This window comes from Artemia sp. Qi Xiang Cuo, chromosome 9 (assembly GCF_049724085.1).
Source record: "Artemia sp. Qi Xiang Cuo chromosome 9, ASM4972408v1, whole genome shotgun sequence".
Classification (NCBI taxonomy): Eukaryota; Metazoa; Arthropoda; class Branchiopoda; order Anostraca; family Artemiidae; genus Artemia; species Artemia sp. Qi Xiang Cuo.
Genome location: NC_142802.1, coordinates 59,863,796 through 59,884,540, shown reverse-complemented (window position 1 = coordinate 59,884,540; position 20,745 = coordinate 59,863,796). Strand labels below are relative to the sequence as shown.

The 20,745-nt window shown below is 33.9% G+C and overlaps 1 protein-coding gene across 4 annotated transcripts in view; it reads left to right on the top strand.

Moving 5' to 3' along the window:
- Positions 1 to 20,745, top strand: part of LOC148948890 (uncharacterized) — a 431,863-nt gene that overhangs the window by 276,891 nt on the left and 134,227 nt on the right. For all 4 annotated transcript variants that reach the window (XM_089094800.1, XM_089094801.1, XM_089094799.1 and 1 more), the window contains one exon: positions 10,758 to 11,230. In XM_089094800.1, coding sequence (XP_088950926.1) covers positions 10,758 to 11,230 — 473 coding nt within the window. The remainder of the gene's footprint in view (positions 1 to 10,757; positions 11,231 to 20,745) is intronic.

Genomic DNA, 20,745 nt, shown 5'->3' with positions numbered 1-20,745 from the left:
TTTTTTGATTATACAGTAGGAATAAATTAGTATGCAGATCATAGGCTGATTTAAAAAAAAGCTCAAATGTATGCCTTTTTGGCAAAAGTGGTTCTTTATTTACAGCACACTTTAGATCAAAATAAAAAAGAGATAATTTTAACTTCTAGAAATTTGGATTTTAATTAAGTCTGGTTTTTTTAGATCGAACCCGAAATTTTTTTATTGCAGGCAGATTTTTTTATGTATTAAATTTTTTTGATTATACAGTAGGAATAAATTAGTATGCAGATCATAGGCTGATTTAAAAAAAAAAGCTCAAATGTATGCCTTTTTGGCAAAAGTGGTTCTTTATTTTCAGCACACTTTAAATCAAAATAAAAAAGAGATAATTTTTACTTCTAGAAATTTGGATTTTAATTAAGTCTGTTTTTTTTTAGATCGAACCCGAAATTTTTTTATTGCAGGCAGATTTTTTTATGTATTAAATTTTTTTGATTATACAGTAGGAATAAATTAGTATGCAGATCATAGGCTGATTTAAAAAAAAGCTCAAATGTATGCCTTTTTGGCAAAAGTGGTTCTTTATTTTCAGCACACTTTAAATCAAAATAAAAAGAGATAATTTTAACTTCTAGAAATTTGGGTTTTAATTAAGTCTGGTTTTTTTTAGATCGAACCCGAAATTTTTTTATTGCAGGCAGATTTTTTTATGTATTAAATTTTTTTGATTATACAGTAGGAATAAATTAGTATGCAGATCATAGGCTGATTTAAAAAAAAAGCTCAAATGTATGCCTTTTTGGCAAAAGTGGTTCTTTATTTTCAGCACACTCTAAATCAAAATAAAAAAGAGATAATTTTTACTTCTAGAAATTTGGATTTTAATTAAGTCTGTTTTTTTTTAGATCGAACCCTAAATTTTTTTATTGCAGGCAGATTTTTTTATGTATTAAATTTTTTTGATTATACAGTAGGAATAAATTAGTATGCAGATCATAGGCTGATTTAAAAAAAAAGCTCAAATGTATGCCTTTTTGGCAAAATTGGTTCTTTATTTTCAGCACACTTTAAATAAAAATAAAAAAGAGATAATTTTTTCTTCTAGAAATTTGGATTTTAATTAAGTCTGTTTTTTTTTTTAGATCGAACCCGAAATTTTTTATTGCAGGCAGATTTTTTTATGTATTAAATTTTTTTGATTATACAGTAGGAATAAATTAGTATGCAGATCATAGGCTGATTTAAAAAAAAGCTCAAATGTATGCCTTTTTGGCAAAAGTAGTTATTTATTTTCAGCACACTTTAAATAAAAATAAAAAACAGATAATTTTAATTTATAGAAATTTCGATTTTAATTAAGTCTGTTTTTTTTAGATCGAACCCGAAATTTTTTTATTGCAGGCAGATTTTTTTATGTATTAAATATTTTTGATTATACAGTAGGAATAAATTAGTATGCAGATCATAGGCTGATTAAAAAAAAAAGCTCAAATGTATGCCTTTTTGGCAAAAGTGGTTCTTTATTTTCAGCACACTTTAAATCAAAATAAAAAAGAGATAATTTTAACTTCTAGAAATTTGGATTTTAATTAAGTCTGGTTTTTTTTTAGATCGAACCCGAATTTTTTTTATTGCAGGCAGATTTTTTTATGTATTAAATTTTTTTTATTATACAGTAGGAATAAATTAGTATGCAGATCATAGGCTGATTTAAAAAAAAAGCTCAAATGTATGCCTTTTTGGCAAAAGTGGTTCTTTATTTTCAGCACACTTTAAATCAAAATAAAAAAGAGATAATTTTAATTTCTAGAAATTTGGATTTTAATTAAGTCTGGTTTTTTTAGATCGAACCCGAAATTTTTTTATTGCAGGCAGATTTTTTTATGTATTAAATTTTTTTGATTATACAGTAGGAATAAATTAGTATGCAGATCATAGGCTGATTTAAAAAAAAAGCTCAAATGTATGCCTTTTTGGCAAAAGTGGTTCTTTATTTTCAGCACACTTTAAATCAAAATAAAAAAGAGATAATTTTAACTTCTAGAAATTTCGATTTTAATTAAGTCTGGTTTTTTTTAGATCGAACCCGAATTTTTTTTATTGCAGGCAGATTTTTTTATGTATTAAATTTTTTTGATTATACAGTAGGAATAAATTAGTATGCAGATCATAGGCTGATTTAAAAATAAACCTCAAATGTATGCCTTTTTGGTAAAAGTGGTTCTTTATTTTCAGCACACTTTAGATCAAAATAAAAAAGAGATAATTTTAACTTCTAGAAATTTGGATTTTAATTAAGTCTGGTTTTTTTTAGATCGAACCCGAAATTTTTTTATTGCAGGCAGATTTTTTTATGTATTAAATTTTTTTGATTATACAGTAGGAATAAATTAGTATGCAGATCATAGGCTGATTTAAAAATAAAGCTCAAATGTATGCCTTTTTGGTAAAAGTGGTTCTTTATTTTCAGCACACTTTAAATCAAAATAAAAAAGAGATAATTTTTTCTTCTAGAAATTTGGATTTTAATTAAGTCTGTTTTTTTTTAGATCGAACCCGAAATTTTTTTATTGCAGGCAGATTTTTTTATTTATTAAATTTTTTTGATTATACAGTAGGAATAAATTAGTATGCAGATCATAGGCTTATTTAAAAAAAAAGCTCAAATGTATGCCTTTTTGGCAAAAGTGGTTCTTTATTTTCAGCACACTTTAAATCAAAATAAAAAAGAGATAATTTTAAATTCTAGAAATTTGGATTTTAATTAAGTCTGGTTTTTTTTAGATCGAACCCGAAATTTTTTTATTGCAGGCAGATTTTTTTATGTATTAAATTTTTTGATTATACAGTAGGAATAAATTAGTATGCAGATCATAGGCTGATTTAAAAATAAAGCTCAAATGTATGCCTTTTTGGTAAATGTGGTTCTTTATTTTCAGCACACTTTAAATCAAAATAAAAAAGAGATAATTTTAACTTCTAGAAATTTGGATTTTAATTAAGTCTGGGTTTTTTTAGATCGAACCCGAAATTTTTTTATTGCAGGCAGATTTTTTTATGTATTAAATTTTTTTGATTATACAGTAGGAATAAATTAGTATGCAGATCATAGGCTGATTTAAAAAAAAAGCTCAAATGTATGCCTTTTTGGCAAAAGTGGTTCTTTATTTTCAGCACACTTTAAACGTAAATAAATAAACAGATTTCAGATAATTTTCCTTATTAACTTTTTGATTTTGCTGGGTACCATTAGATGGTACTGGCTAGTTCTTTTCTCAGGGTTGATCTTGCGTTTCGTCTTTTATCATTTTCTCGTACTTTTTGGCTTTACTATTCTGACAAAGCCCCAAAACTGGTCATTCGACCATCTTTATGTAATGCATGACTCAAATCGCTGGAGGAAGAAAACTAGAATTCCCCTAAAAAGCCTAAAAAACCACCTATAAAACCTCTTTTTACCTAAAAAACCTAAATAGCTATCTTTACAAGAAGCATGTGCATCGGGTTTTGGCCCTCAGGCGCGAGTCTAAAAAAACACAGAGAAAAATGCAACGTTAATGTTCTTAGCCAGTTACTCATAAAGTAAAGTAGATTAGTCTGAATCTCTCAGCAATTGGAGGGTGCAAAAGAGTAGTACAAAAAGAAGCACTTGGGAAGGTTGAGCAGAGGTCCTGTCCGTAATTTCTAGATTTTTCTTGGTTTTTTCACTGGTTGTGAATTGCGACGTTTTTCTTCGTTGTTCAACGTTTTGCCATGCTTAGCCAGTACAGTGTCAGAATAATATTTCACCAATCCAAAATTATTTTTATTTAGTGTAATCACCGAACAATTAGAAGGCCTTTTGCTATTCTTGCCAAACTCATTGCTTTTCAGTTGCGGGAAATAACTCAACTGGTAAAAATAATGGCTCTGGATATATTGTCAATGTTATCTTTTGTTACTTATTAAAAAAAAAACAAAAAAAAACTGAGACCACACTGACTAAGCTTAATAAAACGAGAAAATGTAGAACAACGAAGAAAAACAGCGTAATTCACAGCCAGTAAAAAAGAAGAAAATTGCAAATATTTCAGCCGAGACCTCCCCTGAGCCGTTCCTAGTGCTACTTTTGCATCTTCCGTTTGTTGAGTGATTAGTCTAATCGAATTTCCCTTATTAGTAACTGGCTAAGAGTACTAAGTTGGATTTTAGTCTTTTTCCAATATCCCTGTCTGATGATGAAAACCTGTTGCAAACGTCTCTTGTTAAATCCAATTCTCCGCAGATCTCTCTTGGAATACCCACCTTGATCAGGTGAGATCCTCCTGCGCAAGAAAACTGGGGATAACCCTTCGCTACAAAAACCTTCTACCGCTCAATTCGATCATCCCACTTTACAAGGTTTGGGGTCAGACCCATTGCCGAGTATGGATGCCTGCTGTATGCTGGTGCTCCGAGAGCGTTGCTGGCACCACTCCAAAAGATTCAAAATAGGACAGATTTAGTCGTTCGTCATGAATGTCTCCAGTCGCTTAGTGAGGTTTGATGAATTGTCGATGGCTGTTTTCTACACCCACTTAAATTCACCTCCTTCTCTAGAGTTTTCTCATATTGTGCCTCCAGTTGTCCCTCCTTCTCTAGAGTTTTCAATTCACCTCCTTCTCTAGAGTTTTCTCATATTGTGCCTCCAATTGTCCCTCCTTCAGAGTTTCCAATTCACCTCCTTCTCTAGAGCTTTCTTATATCGTGCCTCCAATTGTCCCTCCTTCTCTAGAGTTTCCAATTCACCTCCTTCTCTAGAGCTTTCTCGTATTGTGCCTCCAATTGTCCCTCCTTCTTTAGAGTTTCCAATTCACCTTCTTCTCTAGAGCTCTCTCATATTGTGCCTCCAATTGTCCCACCAACAAGACAGACACAGAGACACACACCTCGGTCCAATTATCTTGAGGCTGGCAAGCCGAGAACAGAATACTTGAAGAACAGCTTCATCAGACGTTGCACTTCGATCTGGAATGATCTTCCTGATGAAGTAATCCCCAAAAGTTCCTACGTTGACTCTTTCAAAAGAAGATTCAATAATCATCTAAAAACCTCGGTGAAAGACTAGCGGCAAATCAGATATTTAATTTTACCTGGCGTCACGAATTTAGAAAAAATAAAATAAAGATGGTTGTTTAAGTTGAATAAGGACCTTCTACCCCCAGAGTGCATAAAGACAGACAAATGAATAGCTTGAGGGTTTTGTCAGGCGTTGTCCTGCCATTTTTTATTTTAGAAGATTGCTACCAAACGGCAAAATTAAATCAAGCGGCTTAGACATTATTTTATAGGCCATACATAGAAAACTAGAGACCTTAAAAGAAGTTTTACAAATAGAGAAATTTCAAGATAAAACTCGAAATTCTCTCAAACATCGCGCCATTTCAAATCATGTTTTCTTGATTTTTTCTTTCACAGGAATTTTTTTTTACTTTGGTTTCAATGTTTTAAAACCATTTTCTTGGTCCGAAGATTATTCGTGAAAATTATCATCTTTTCTCGCCGGAATTGTTTAATTTTATTCACAATACATAAGCTCTTGAAAAAATTATGTGAATATTTTGAAGAATTTCATTCCTAGAAAACGATGGCTTTACTCCAGTATCAAAGCATTTAGTAGAAATATTTGAAATTCTGAATTTATTTATTCTGAAGAATTTTTATGCTAGTCATGGGCTTATAAACAACTGAGATATTCTGTGATTCTGAAGGAAACATGCTAAATAAATAAAAGTAAGACCGTTAAATTGCTTATTTCATGTTCTTTTCAAATAGCATGATCATCTTTCTGACAGTGCCCCCCTCCCCTGATGGTCCTAGATGGGGCCCTAATGAAATATATATCCAGTAATTGAATCTGGTGATACGTCATAGGTATTTTGCTAAAACAGATTTCTGCGCTCTCGATTTGATAAAATTTAGTTTCACCTGTGATTGATTGCAATATTGGATTAAAATTTAATAGAATCAAACTGCATATTATAAAATGAGAATTCCATTGATGTATTGTCTTCTTTTAGTTCTAAATATACTTTTAGGGCTGTAATAATCTAATTGTGTTGCTTCTATTTATTTAACATGTTTCTTTCAGAAGTGGCCAACCTCTAAATATTTATCTAAAATTTTGTACAATCCTTTAGTCTTCTTTCTCTCAGTTCGGTTTAAACATAGTTTTTTTTATATTATTATTCAAAAACAGACTATAATATTGAAAATATACAAAATCCTTTTCTAAAGCATATTTTAAATTCTTCTTTTCTTTTTTTTATCCAGCGGTATTTGGTCCTTCTTTCCTCGTTTCCTCTTCTTTTTCGTTTTCTTGATGATGTGTTGGTGATACTTCTTGTAATCGATAGAATCAGGCCGGCTATTGTTTTCTTTTCGTACTCCTGAAAGAAAAAAAAAACAATCCTGTCTCTTTCTTGTATTTTACTCTAAGACTCCCGGGTTAATTGTCATCTAATTCATCCCTATTTCACTATTATTTCCTTCACCTTACTACTTATCTATCTTACCTCTTACTCGACATTCCATAGCTTTCCACTTTTCTAATTCCTCATATACATAATTTTTTATCTCCTAGTACATTTTATCTACCATTGTAGATAAAATGTCTACCAATAAACATTGTTAATAAGAATAAAAAAACTAGCAATAAAACGAACTGTAGGGAAGGAGCGACCCGGCTCAATAGTAACCGAAACTCTAAAAAACAGGTCAAATTTTTGTGCTGATTTCAAATATGTAAGTTTCATTAAGTTTAGGCTTACCCATCAAAGGTTACGAGTCTGAGAAACTTTGCCTAATTTTCGAAAAAAGGGGGAAAGCCCCTAAAAGTCAGGCTTGAAGCTCCTATCGAAAAAAATGTTTTTTGTTTTTTTTTTGCCAGAAGAAAGATCACGAATGCGTGTTTATTTGCTTTTTTTCTATTTTTTTTTCAGCGGTGATCGTATCAACCCAGTGGTCCTAGAATATCGTGAGAGGGCTCATTCGAACGGAAATTAGAAGTTCTAGTGTCCCTTTTAAGTGAAAAAAAGATGGGAGTGTAACTAGGCCCTCTCCCCGCTCCCCTTTTTTCTCAAAATAGTCCGATCAAAATTTTGAGATAGCCATTTTGTTCAGAATAGTTGAAGGGTCGGATAACTATGCCTTTGGGGATAGCATGACCCCCCACGGCTCAAGGGGAAATGTCTTTAAGTTACAAAATTAGCCCATTGTTTACGTATAATATTTGTCAATGGGTAGTATGCATACATTTTCTATGGGGGAGGGGGGTAATTTTCTACTGGTGGGATAATTTTCCGGGGGGATTATTTTTCATGGGAGTGAAGTTTCCATAGGGTGAATTTTTCAGGGGAAATTTTACACTAGGGGTATTTGCCAGAATTCCTATACGAAATTCTTCTTTTGTCTTGCTTTCTTATTGCTGACTCAATTTTACGCGTGGAGATGTCAGGGGTGATTGTCCGGGGTAAATTCTCACCAGGATTGAATTGTCTCGAGAAAAAATCCGTGGGGAAGAGGGATTTTTCCGTGGAGGTGTAGTCAGATTTCTTGGCCTTACTCAGGGGCACAGCTACAGTATTTCTATTGGGGGTGGGTGGGCTTTTTTTCAGCCAGATTCACCACTAATGCTACAGTAAATATCCTCCCTCCAATTCCCCCAGCCCCATGCCCAGCACAGGATGCTCAATATCATAATTGAACCAAGGTCTATTCTAGTAGCTCCGGGTATCGCGCTATTCATTTGCTCGTATGGATTTTGAATAAGTAAGGTTTAATGTGTTATGCTAAACTTTTAACATACATGATTTATTGAAATATTATTTATGATTTTTATTAAATTGATTGTTTTGTAGGTTCACCGATTTATATTAATGAATAGCATTGATATCAGCAGGCCGCACAAAGCCGAAACAAAAAATAACAGGCAGTGCAATAGAGCTGTCTAAACAAAGATATTGTATAAGTCAAAGTATTAATACAGATTGTGTAGTATCATATTGTGACATATTCACCAGATTTAAATAGCGACCGTATTTCAAATTTGAAAGTATTCGAAAAACAAAGTTAGAATTACTAACTTATCTGTTGGGCATTGTTTGACAAAGCATATCCAGAAAATCCGAACAATTCTTGGCATTATTGCGGCAGAAACCCTGAGCTAATTAAAAATGCCAGGGATGCCAATTGAAGAGAAATTGACTCTTGGAGTTTGAAAAATTACCTTCCCCTTTGTATCTTTGCTTATAAAAACGAATTCTATAAAAATGACACCAGAGTATTTTTTGTGTGTAAATCAGGGCATGGGGGGTATACATTTCCAGAGAAGGGCTCCGCTGAATGTCGTTTTTATGTCTGTAATTCCCTTTACAAGCAAAGTTCGGTCTCCTAGTGCTGCATGATAAAACTGATAACAATAGAAAAAGATAATGGGTTGGTACTGCTTATACGTGCACACAAAATTTCTAAATTCTGAGAAAAATGTACATATTTCGTTTAAATTCACTTTATTCTATTCTCAGTAGACATTTCGTACAGTATCCTGATGCAGAGATAAATGTCCCACAAGTAGCGCTGGAGTTGTGAATTGCGACTAACTTCAGTCATAATTCTTAGCGAATGTCAATTTTTCTTCTTTTTTTTTTTGAGCTGGTTAAAAGAAATATTAAGAAAAATGAAAATAGCAAGAAGTCAGTATGCTGTTATACACAGATGTAGTTCTACATATATGGCTCAGTATTTAAATCCGAAACGTAAGGAATAGGACGTTATCAGTGCTTATTAGGCATTTCAATGACAAATAATAGAATCGGAGTTTCAATTAAATACTGGAAATAAAAACAAAAACAATTAAATTACTCCTGGAGCGGATCCTCCTTGCCAAATTCTATGACCAAACTACAAGCAATTTGACCTATTTAGTTATTAATTAAAAAAAACTTTCCGCAAAATAAGTTTTTCAAAGAAAAGTAAATAACTCCATTAAACTAAAAATGGGAAAAAATAGAATCAAATAATCTACCAAGCTTAAAACTACCACAAATCAGCATTAATAAATAACTGAAACCAAGAACGAACAGAAATTACAATCAATAACCGAGTCAAACTCAAAACGAGCGGAAAGTAACATGAGTAGGGCTCACTACCCCTATGCCTTCTCAAGGATAGAACATAATTTGCACATTACTGAAAAAAGAACAAATGAATGTGCAATGTCAATAAGTAAACGTCTGCTGATATTTATTCCTTACAATATTAACAGTTTTTGATTTATTAAAGCTGTAAAAGTGAAACATTTAATTTCTTGTTCGGTAACTTGCAAATTATGTTCTTTTCTTGAGGTTGAATTCTGTCCCAATTCTTTAAAAACGACTCCCAAAACACTGTTCTTTTTATTAGAACAAAAAGAAGTTTCTTTAAGGTACTACAATACTTTTGCATAAAGAGCGAGGTGTTGAGGAGGAGCAAATCCCCTCATATACGTAATAATTTCTGTTCGTTTTAAGTTTTAATGTTGCTCTTCGCTTTCAGATGAAGAAACTTTTTTTTGTATTTAATCCTCTAGTAATAATCTATATTTAATACTGATGAATTTTTATATTTAATTAAGAAAACTGGGCTAGCTGCTGCTTTCACACTGCTGTAGTGTTATTTGTTATTTTATCTTTGTATAGGCGGTTACTGATAGATGTTCTTTTATCCTATTGCTTAAAAATGAATCCTTAAATTCTATTTAGTTCAAAATTATTTTTAATTTAGTGTTTTTTAAACAGGATAAAGTTATTAGGAAGGTTTCTCATTCTGGTTGAAAAGAGTCTCTTGGTTATCTTCCAGTAATAGGTCTATATTAATAATAATTCAATTCCGATATTTAATGACTCTTGAATTGAAGTTATCAAGTATTTTGCAGTAGGTTGCATAGGTTGCATCAAGACATGGCTAATTGTAAACATGAGAAAAGCCAAGACAGATTGTCCAAGTAATTGAAAAGCAAAATGTTTAAATGGCTGGGGGCACGGGTAAATGGCGAAAGTATGCATGACTCTTATCTCTGATATATATTTAAATAAGAATCTTAGGCTAGCCGATGCTTTCACGTCACTGTAGTATTATTGTATCTTTGCCTTTGTGTTTTGCTTTGTGCTGTAGCGTTGTTTGTTATTTTATCTTTGTCTAGACCTAGTTTTGGAGCTCGTCTTCACATGGACCAAGTCAAATATATATAATATATATATATATATATATATATATATATATATATATATATATATATATATATATATATATATATATATATATATATATATATATATATATATATATATATGTATATATATGTATATATATATATATATATTTATATATTATAAAACCATTGAACCCAAATTTTTTTTGCAGAATCTTGTGTCTATTCTTGTTACTGTTAGTTTGGTTTAAGCCTTATTAAAAAAAAAATAATAATAGAAAATAACGTCCCATGAAAATAGATTATCATTTGTAGCGCTACCTATGGACACGTTGTGTACGTCACAAAATGACGTAGTCAGTTTACAGCATAGCTCAATGAGATTTATTAATGCAACCGGGTACCTGGTTTATCCTCTGGCGGTAAAATTTATCATTTTTGTTAGTTGTTGAGTAGAAAGTGAAGTGAACACAGAAAGGGATAGAAGTTCTATTGATGTATTTTTTTAAAGTTGGAATTTATATATTTCGAGTTTGATTGGTTTTGTAAATGGAAGCATTTTTTCTAGTGAAAACGAGTTCAAAGCTCCCGAGGCTCCAGGTTTTAACCGGCGGCCTGATATGGGGTCAATGAGTGGATTACGGCTAGCAGAAGGTAATCCAGTGTTAACTAGTGTAGTACGTGGTGCAAAACCAAAGTTAAAATTAGAACCTTGTGACGTGTCCGAACCTAACACAACAATGAATAGTGGAACCTCTTTCACCTCTTATACTGACCTCAATCTGAATGGATTTGATTTTGAATTGTTTCCAACATCGACTTGGGATTTAAATTTAACTGGGGCTGAGGAAGACCCCCCGCCTATGCCCTCCTTAACTCCTCTTGGCCCACCCTCAACTCCTACTCAGTTTGATGGAAATGGAGGCATGTGGAATAGTCCTGCTAGACCTTCGTCCTTATCTAGGCCCAATTCTCGACAGAGTTCTACTACTCCAAGACCCCCCAGTGTACCTGCATTTAGCCCAGCTGGAAATCTAACAGGTATGGTTTTGAATTAATTTAGTGATTTTGCTGCAAGATTCCTTTTTTGAATTAAGACTCTTTATATGCCTAAGAAAAGAGCAAAACCATTTGGTTCTCATTCAACACTTGTTCTAAATGTAATATTTATTACCATAAAAATTGAAACCCCCTCTCCTCCATTTGCTGCAGGAAATCCACCACATGGCTAATATGGGAGTAAAGTTCATTTGTGATGCAAATGAATATTATGTTTATATTCAGGATGCAATTCTGGGTATATATTTGCACATTAGGGGGGTGGGGGTATATATTCTGTGAATATATAGGTTCTAACAAATTCATGAATTTCTAGAAAAACTGGAAAAACAAGGATAGAAATGAAGATTAAGGCTCTCCCCCTGCTAAATATGTTAACTAGGATTATCAATTAAGAATTGTTTTCTTAATATGTTTCCTTATGTCCAGCTGGACTTCTAGGCTTAAAATACTGGTTGGTCAGTTTGCTAATTCAAAGATTTGTATATACATACACTGTCAAATTAGCCATCTGGTGGTATCCCTTTGATGCATATGCTAGGATAAAAGACCAGTAGCCAATTGAGCAATATTATGTAAAACTAAAACCCTCACACCTTGTTACCAAAGAGGAATTGAGAAGAATTGTATACATCAGTAAATAGTTAAAAATCTAAGCTATGCATCAATATGGTTAGTACTAAAATTCTTTAAGATCAAACACTTGAAATTATTAGTTAAATTGGCTTATCTACAAGGACCTCTTTTTAAAAACAACAATTATCCTATTTTCATGTATATATCCTTTAAGTGTTCCAGTTTTATCCACATATTAACAGAAAGCTGATTTTCTTCTAATTCTAATCATGTAACTTTTATTGCTTGATATTTATTCTATAAAACACTAATATAAAATATATTTTTTTCTTTTCAATTGCCAGCCAAAAAGAGACCACATTTTCAATTTATGCTGACAAATTATTGGCCGAAATTTCACAAATAAGGTGGGGTTCTTGTTACTACCCTCACATTGCATCATGCTGTAGTAAAATAAGGGCAGTCCGAAAACCCGTCTCTATTTCCTGGAATGCCAAAAAAAGAGGTCTTTTACCCTATGTTCATGATTTGATCATTCTACTTTATAGCTGATAGGGTAGCCTAAGTCGTACAGCCTATTTTAGCCCACAGTGTGCATGGATGTAAAGAATTCCCTATCCCATTACAGGTTGAGTGGCATCAGTGGGGGGGGGGGGGTATATGCCTCCTCTATTTTTGGAAAAAGACCTTTTGGAAGAAGTTTAACTAAAAATATTTTTTTTGTTTTTTTTCATTGAAAAAAAGACAATTTTGTCCCATTAGATTTTGAACAATACATTTACCCCCCCCCCCCCAGGTTTTCGTGAATTGATGCACCTGTACAGATCAGTTCTGGTCTTATTATGCTAATTAGCGGAAGTTCTAGTTGAAACAACTTAATGACGATTCCTTATGTTAATGTTTGGACATAAAATGTTATACTTGATTTGCTTATATTTAAATACTCTGTGTCAGGTTATAGATAATTTTGGAGACCACACTGCCTTTCCATGACGATAAAATAAAAGTTCAAAATGGGGATAAAATCATTTTTAACAGACAGTGTATTGAAATTCACAAAAATACCAGATATTTCGGTCACATATACAGTGATCGTCATCGGTTTTACTACTGATCAGGAGCGAATCTACAGCATTTTCATCGGGGGGGGGGGCAAGAGGGGTCAAGATCCAGATATTCAAGTAGCATGGTCTGTATAATAGATTTTTCTCCACATTATTGGAGGGGAAAATACGTGAGAAAATACTAGCGGGATTGAGCCACACTTTTCGTAAAGACTCGCTGTTTGAAATACAGTCAGTCAGCCAGGTGTCAAACAATTCGTAGGCAATTGCTCTGGAAAACATCTAGCAATTCTACATCCGCTTTTTGAAGCGCACATGCTTCAGATCCATATTTGACCACTGTCATCACTGTAGTTCCCAAAATTTTAATCTTGGCTTGCAGACTTATCTTCCTATTCTTACAAACTTTTTTCAAATGTGAAAAAAACACCCTGAGCCTTGACTATTTTATTTTTAACATCTTCACTGTTCCCACTCTCTTTACTAATAATACTACCAAGATAAGCTGCCCGCCTGATCAATCTTTTCATCACCCAACGTCACCTTTTCATCTTCACTTAGCTTTAGTGACTTAGTCTTCCTAACATTAATTTTCAAACCAATTCTAGCACCCTGAACTCGCAAAACCTCTAAAACTTCATTCATTTTGCTCACACTTTTGTCTAGAATGCTTAAATCATCTGGATAATCCAAGCCCAGGAGACTTTTTCCTCCCCATTTGATTCCGTGGTCTCCCATTGCCTTTCCTGTGCTCCTTAAAACAAAGTCCATCAAAATAATCCATATAAGGGGGGATACAACACAGCCCTGCTTAACTCCTGATTTAATATAAAACCAGCTTCTACCCTCATTTCGTACCTTAACCTCAGAAGAGTTATTCTCGTAAGTCGCACTAATCGATTTGTTGTCTTTGTCTGGTATACTAAACAAAAATATGACCTTTACTGGAGCCCTTTTATCAACAGAATCGAACGGTTGCTCCTGGTGTATAACAGTGAACACCATATTTGTTTGAAAACTCTGGCATTTCTCAATTATTAGCCTAAGAGTGAAAATTTGGTCGACACATCCTATATCTTTTCTAAAACCACATTGTTCTTCTCTTAAAACTTTGTCTACGGCATATCTCAGTCTAAAAAGTATCATATTACTAAGTAATTTACTACCTACAGAGACCAGACTAATGCCTCGATAATTACCACACTCACTTTTATCACCTTTCTTATAAAGTGGCTTAATTAAGGTTTTCCTTAAATCGTTAGGTACTTCCCCTTTTTTAAAAATCCTATTCATAATCTTCAATAACTTATTTCTGACCTCAGATCCACCATATTTGAGAAACTCATTTACCACCCTATCAGCACCTGGAGCCTTATTATTCTTTAATCCTTTTAGTGCTGTTGCTAATTCCTCCTCACAAAACAAATCTTCCTTCACATCCAAAGTATCACAAACTTTTCATTTTCCTCTATATTTTTTCCTGCAACTCTATCTCGGTTAAGCAAGTTCTCAAAATGTTCGGCTCGTCACTCTTTAGTTTTTTCCTTATCACTAATTGCCACCCCATTCCTATCTTTAATTACGACAAGTCTGGATTGACTAGTACCTCTAAATTTGTTAACGTTCCAGTAGAAAATTTTACTATTATGCCGTCGAGCTACATCTTCCAGGTCCTCGGCAATTTTATCCATGGCCTCCACTTCACACCTCCTTAGTTCATATTTGAATGCTTTCTCCACTTTCTTTACATTTCTTTTGTTTTCATACAATCTATCACTCGGATAATTCTTGTACAAGTCCTTTCTATTAAACATAAAGGTTTTTCACTAATATTCTTAGCTGTAGTTTTAGCTTTCTTCCCTAAGATACCTTCAGTAACTTCACTAATTATTTTTCTAAAATTATTCCGATCATCTTCCATATTATAAAATTTTAAACTCTCAAGTTTAGTATTCAACTGTTCCTGGAAAGTTTCTGTCAAGTTCTTATCTTGGAGTCTTCCAACATCATAACTTCCCGGGATGTAGTTACTCTTCCGAAATGTCAGTTTTAAATTAACCTTTGACACTACTAGATGGTGATCTTTACTTTTAACATCAATAACAGCACTCCTATATACCCTATTTTCTTGTATTGATCCTGCCAGTCTTCGGTTAACGATATCATAATCAATAAGGTTCGCTGTCTTACCATCCCGTGAATACCATGTTAACTTATGAGCCATTTTATTACCAAACACCGTATTGGTTATAACTAGATTGCTATACCTACAAAATTGCAAAAGTCTGTATCCATTACTGTTTTCTTTTCCTACACCAAATTTACCTAGGCTGGGATACCATCTATCCCTATTTCTACCAACCTGGGCGTTAAAATCTCCCAGTAATAACATTATATTTCTACCTGGGAGCCTGTCTATTTGCTCCTATAACTGTAAGTAAAATTCATCTGAGTTACTAGTATCTCCGTCAGTCGGTTCTACAGGAGCGTATACTACTATAACTGAAACCCTGAACTTTCTAGTCATAAAATGGGAAATTAGTATTCAATTAATAATACCTTCCCATCCTAACACAAGACTTACCAGCTTTTTTATTCATTGTCAGCCATACCCCTTGTCAATGTACCCCATCCTTCCCGACTGAGTAAAAATATTTTATATAACATAATTCCAGACTTCCTGTCCCTGGGGTATGAATTTCTGAAATTACTAAAAAGTCCAATTCGAATTGTCTGAATTCGTCAGTCAAAATGTCGATATGATAGTCATTTTTTAATTTCGTAACATTCCAAGTTCCAATTTTCATGTTCTTTAAATCATTGAAATTATTTTCGCCCCAGGAAAAGCAATGATCAGTGCAGGACGGGGATCACATATCTTCTCAAGTCTACACCGAAGTGCTTAAGCTGGCTTAGAACCGGACAGCAAGAAATCCCTGGGACCTCCATGAATGGAGGCTTTGTGCAATCCTGGGCTAATCTTGGTCACAACATGGTTTTCAGCACTTGGCGATGCTCTTCTATCAACAAGAGTCAAAATCCTGCACAGACATTCTCAAGCCTATTACCTCCGAATCATTATATATTCATGCCTAAAAATATTATGCTACTACGGGGAGGCAACCCATAGTAGATAAATTAGCTAGGAAGAGGTTTTTCAGCCCAAAGACGCCCATCAAAACATACCAAGCCCAGAAGAATTGTCCATTAGTCAGAATCCCGTGCGAATGCTGTGTCGTTTACTAGGCTATAATTTCCTCGAGGGGCGCCACTCCTCCATTGGTGTAAGCCGTGGTGTTATTTTAGAAAACTTGGGGGGGGGGGTCGTTTTTTAAGTGAAGATGCCAAAAACTGAATTTTCAATGAAAATACACCCTCTCCTTCAGTAAAAATAATGTTTCTTTCTAAGTCTAGGTGGTGGACATCCCCTCCCCACCTTTCATTGACACTACTCGGTGCGTCAGATTAAGAAGTTCTCTAGCCTGCGTTCACTTTACTTCAACAGGGTAAAGTTGGTCGAGAACGACAGGTGGGGGGTAATTGACAAGAAACATCTAAGGTGCATCTGAATCATTCATTAGAATGTTATTTGTACAGACACTCACAGTTCTTCCGTTCTTCTTCAAGAGATCTTAGGATGACTGCATTTTGTGAAGATATTTTTTTTTCCCCCGAAACAGATTTCTTAGGTTTCACGATACTGAAGAAATTACAAGTTTATACTTGTAACTACTTTCGCCCAATTTTATTCGCTATAAGATCATTTTAGTGTTAAACATTTTTCCTGGCTTAAATCCTTATACACTGTAACAAGGGCAGCGATTCACAAAAATGTAGGGGGGGGGTAGTAGCGGTTTTAGACTTCATAATCTGGTAGGGGGGGAGAGCCGCTATTGGGGCCGCTACTCTAGAGCCGCTACTGGGTAGGGGGGGGGGGGGGTAATTATATTTTTTTAATGTAGATAAAAATGGAATTTTTCAAAATCTTGCTGGGGGGAGATAATAGTGGTTTTTTCGACCTTTTTCAGTGACAAACAAAATGTATTTTTCAACTCCAGAGGGGGGGGGGGCAACTCGACACCTTAGCAGTTAAAAAATTTTGTTGTGCGTTTGTTTCCTGCACGCAAAGTATCCATTTTGTACTTCAACGACGCTACGCCGAGCCCGACTTCCCACTTTGGTCTCACGTAGTTTTGTATTTCTATTAGTCGTCTACTGGAGATGGTTCTCTTAATGGTTCCAACAGTTTGGGAGGCGTTAATGACTTCTCTAGTGTGTGACCGTAGTTTGAACTGGTTGTCTATTTCAAATACCAAGATTTCTCCCATCTCAAATTTATTCCAGAAACTTTGCATAGTTAGCAATTGTGTATCTGTACCCTTTGATATTTTGGGGTTGAACATAACTCCACAGTCAATTCACGTTTCCAATATTCTCTTGGTCTTCCTGGATGAGACTACATCTAATATCTGTGTCATAGCCCAGCCGCATTTGAGTCATCCGCGTAAAGGGCAATTATACTGTTGAGCTTGCATGATGTATCATTTATGTTGCAGTTAGACTATGTGGGGCCCAATACTGTATACTGTGGAACTCTGTTTACAATATCATCGTGATTGGTATATTGGAATCACAGTTTATATAATTATCCAGTAAGTTTACCGCAGATGATTTCTGGCTCTTCATTCTCGGTGCGAAGAAAAAGCTCCTCCCACTTATTTGTGCACTTATTGTCCACTTATTGGTGAGCCGGCCAAGTGGTTTTGTCAGTACTTGTTCCGTAGGTAATTATTCTTTGTCTACCCGTGAAAAGATCTAATGCCGCTTATGTGTATACGTTCTCTGGAGCACTCGCACCTCGGTCCGGGTTTTTATAATGGGTGAGATAGGGAAAGATCATACTGCTAATTATATAAACTGTGATTGGAATATAAGACTTGTTTACTAGACGTACTCTTTGATTTCGATTCGATAAAAGAATTTGCTGTAGCAAATAGAGATGTATTTTTTGTTTTATCTCATTCTAATCGCCGTTAAAACGGGATTGTACTCTTTTTTCTTGATGCTCTGTGGAAAAAAGCAAGAAACTGTCAGGTAGCGTCAAATCACGAAAATTCAGGGGGGGGGGTTAACTTGTTTTTTTTTCATTTTTTAAATGGAGATATCGAAAAAAAGGTATTCTTCAACGAAAATTCCCCAAGTTTTCAGTCTCAAGAAACTGAAATAATTAAATTCGAACCGAGTCATCAAAGAGTAGTGTTTTTAGCATTGTGCATCAGGCACGTCTACGATTATTTTACGGAAAGAAAAAATAAAAAAAAATAAATAAATAAAAATGTGCGGGTTGAGTATCGCCGATCTCGCGCCTTAAGGTCGTATCTGACACTTTCAAACTTTGGGATAATTGTCAAAAATCGTTTGCTAAGCTGTTCTCAAAGGGAGGATTAGCCGAGCAATGGTTGTTCTATCACACTTTGATCCGCCTGATCTACATTGCCCTATTGACCCCCTTCCCATTGAAAACACCATAGCAAGTGGTTTTTACTAACTATTTCCGAAGTTAGAAAATATCGAACCCAAACTTAAGGCTTGATACCAACAATATGGGACAAATTTCGAGACTCCAATTGGAAGGCACGGTCCCTGAGGCCGTCAACCTGTGCACGTTCCTGGCACGCATGGCAGTTTTCTGTACTGAGTTTCTATGTGTAGGCTAACTAGTTGTTTTAATGAAATAAATTCTTTTTAACCCCATGAGTTTTTAGTTGATCTTTGGGAGTCAGTTATGTTAATGTAGTCTAATATATCTGAAACAATTGTTTATGAATTTGTGCAATTTCGGCTGAGAGCCAACAACAGGTAAACTCAACGTGTTGCCAATAACCAGAATTCAAGGAAGTGTTGTGTAATACTTCTTGCTGTATTTAGGTTAGGTTCCAATATGTTCTTTTGTCAATATATATAAACATATATATATATATATATATATATATATATATATATATATATATATATATATATATATATATATATATATATATATATATATATATATATATATATATATATATATATATATATATATATATATATATATATATATATATATATATATATATATATATATATATATATATATATATATATATATATATATATATATATATATATATATATATATATATATATATATATATATATATATATATATATATATATATATATATATATATATATATATTATCATCGCCTTTATTTTAAATTTGCAAAGTATTTAAGGGAACTTCTAACTTGGACAAGTAACTCTTTTCTGCAAAGAAAGTATCAATTGGTTAACCCAGCTGGGGTTATTGAGAAGCGTATGTGATTTCATATATATATATATATATATATATATATATATATATATATATATATATATATATATATATATAGGTACTGTTCTATTCTCTGTAAAACACGCGTCGAGAAAAGCAAAGCTCAGATAGCCATAACCCGGTAATTGCCTATCTGACGCTGTATAACAAAGGGTTTCTCACTCCGGGAACTATATTTAAACTTTAGTTTTTTGGGGTTTAGAGGGAAAAAAGTAACCTAGGTTAGGTTAGGTTACGTATTATGCTATATTTGACCCTCACCCCCCCCCCCCTGATGTGCAAATATATAGCCGAAATTTGTTTCTAAGCCATTATATTTTTATCCTACTTTGTTTTACTTCATTAGCATTAACCATACTTCACTTCTCGCGTGTTTTAAAGATTTTTGTACAGTACCGGTTTGTCTTTTTTCAGGCTACATATTTTTCAGAACGTTGTAAAATTTTCAACTTTTTGTATTGCATTGCTTTGACGACTTGATGCTTTACGTTGCACCTCTTATCAGCGTCGACTCCATGATTTTTTTTGGAGGGGGGGGGGGTCAAATGCATTTTTTTCGTGGGGGGGGGGGGTTACGAAAAACTTTAAAAACGCATGACAAATTTGTTTATATTCATTTTTGCTACGTTTTTACGAGTCCGACAAATATTTGGAAGAAGGATGTTCAGAAAACCTACCCCCTCCCCACCCCCTTGATACGGCCCTGCCTCTTATACAGGTAGGGATTTAAGCAAGGGACTCCATTCGACAATCCCAATTTTTTTTTGCATATCTTATCCAAATTATTAGATAACATTTAAAAGCAAGAGTACGTACCTGTATACAGAAAAACTGAAAAATGTGCTTTTGCAATTATTTACGAACGGCATTTTACCCGAGGGCTATTTTTATAGGAATCAAAGGCACGACACAGATTTTTGACATCAAAAGGTCGAGTCCAGATCTGTTTTCAATTAAGTTTAAATTAAGAATATAATTTTTATTGATTAAAGATTGAACAAGTCAATTGCTGAGTTTAAGGGAAATGGCTAAGAAAAATAATAGAGGCTGGATTTTGTGAAATTTTGGTGTCAACCCAGAGTTATGTTATGTCTTTAGAATGGAAGAATAAAACAAATTGACACCAAGTGTTTTGTTTAGGCTATATCGAATCTCTACGATTGAGCTACCCTCTTGCTCTCCCTTGTCGCCACGTCTTTTTCTTTTAGTTATTGCTTATACTTAGGATCACAGTTCATATAATTAGCAGTATGATCACTCTCTATCTCACCCATTATAAAAACCCGGCCCGGGGTGCGAGTGCTCCAGAGAACGTTTTTGCAGATATAGCCGTCGGCAACGTCATATTAGTGGGAATGCAGGTTAGTCTGTTTCCGATTGTTTCCGTCAACGTGCATTTAAAAAAACGGAAACAGACTAACCCACATTCCCGCTAATGTAGAAATAAATGGGGGGAGCTTTTTGTTTGCACCGAGAACGA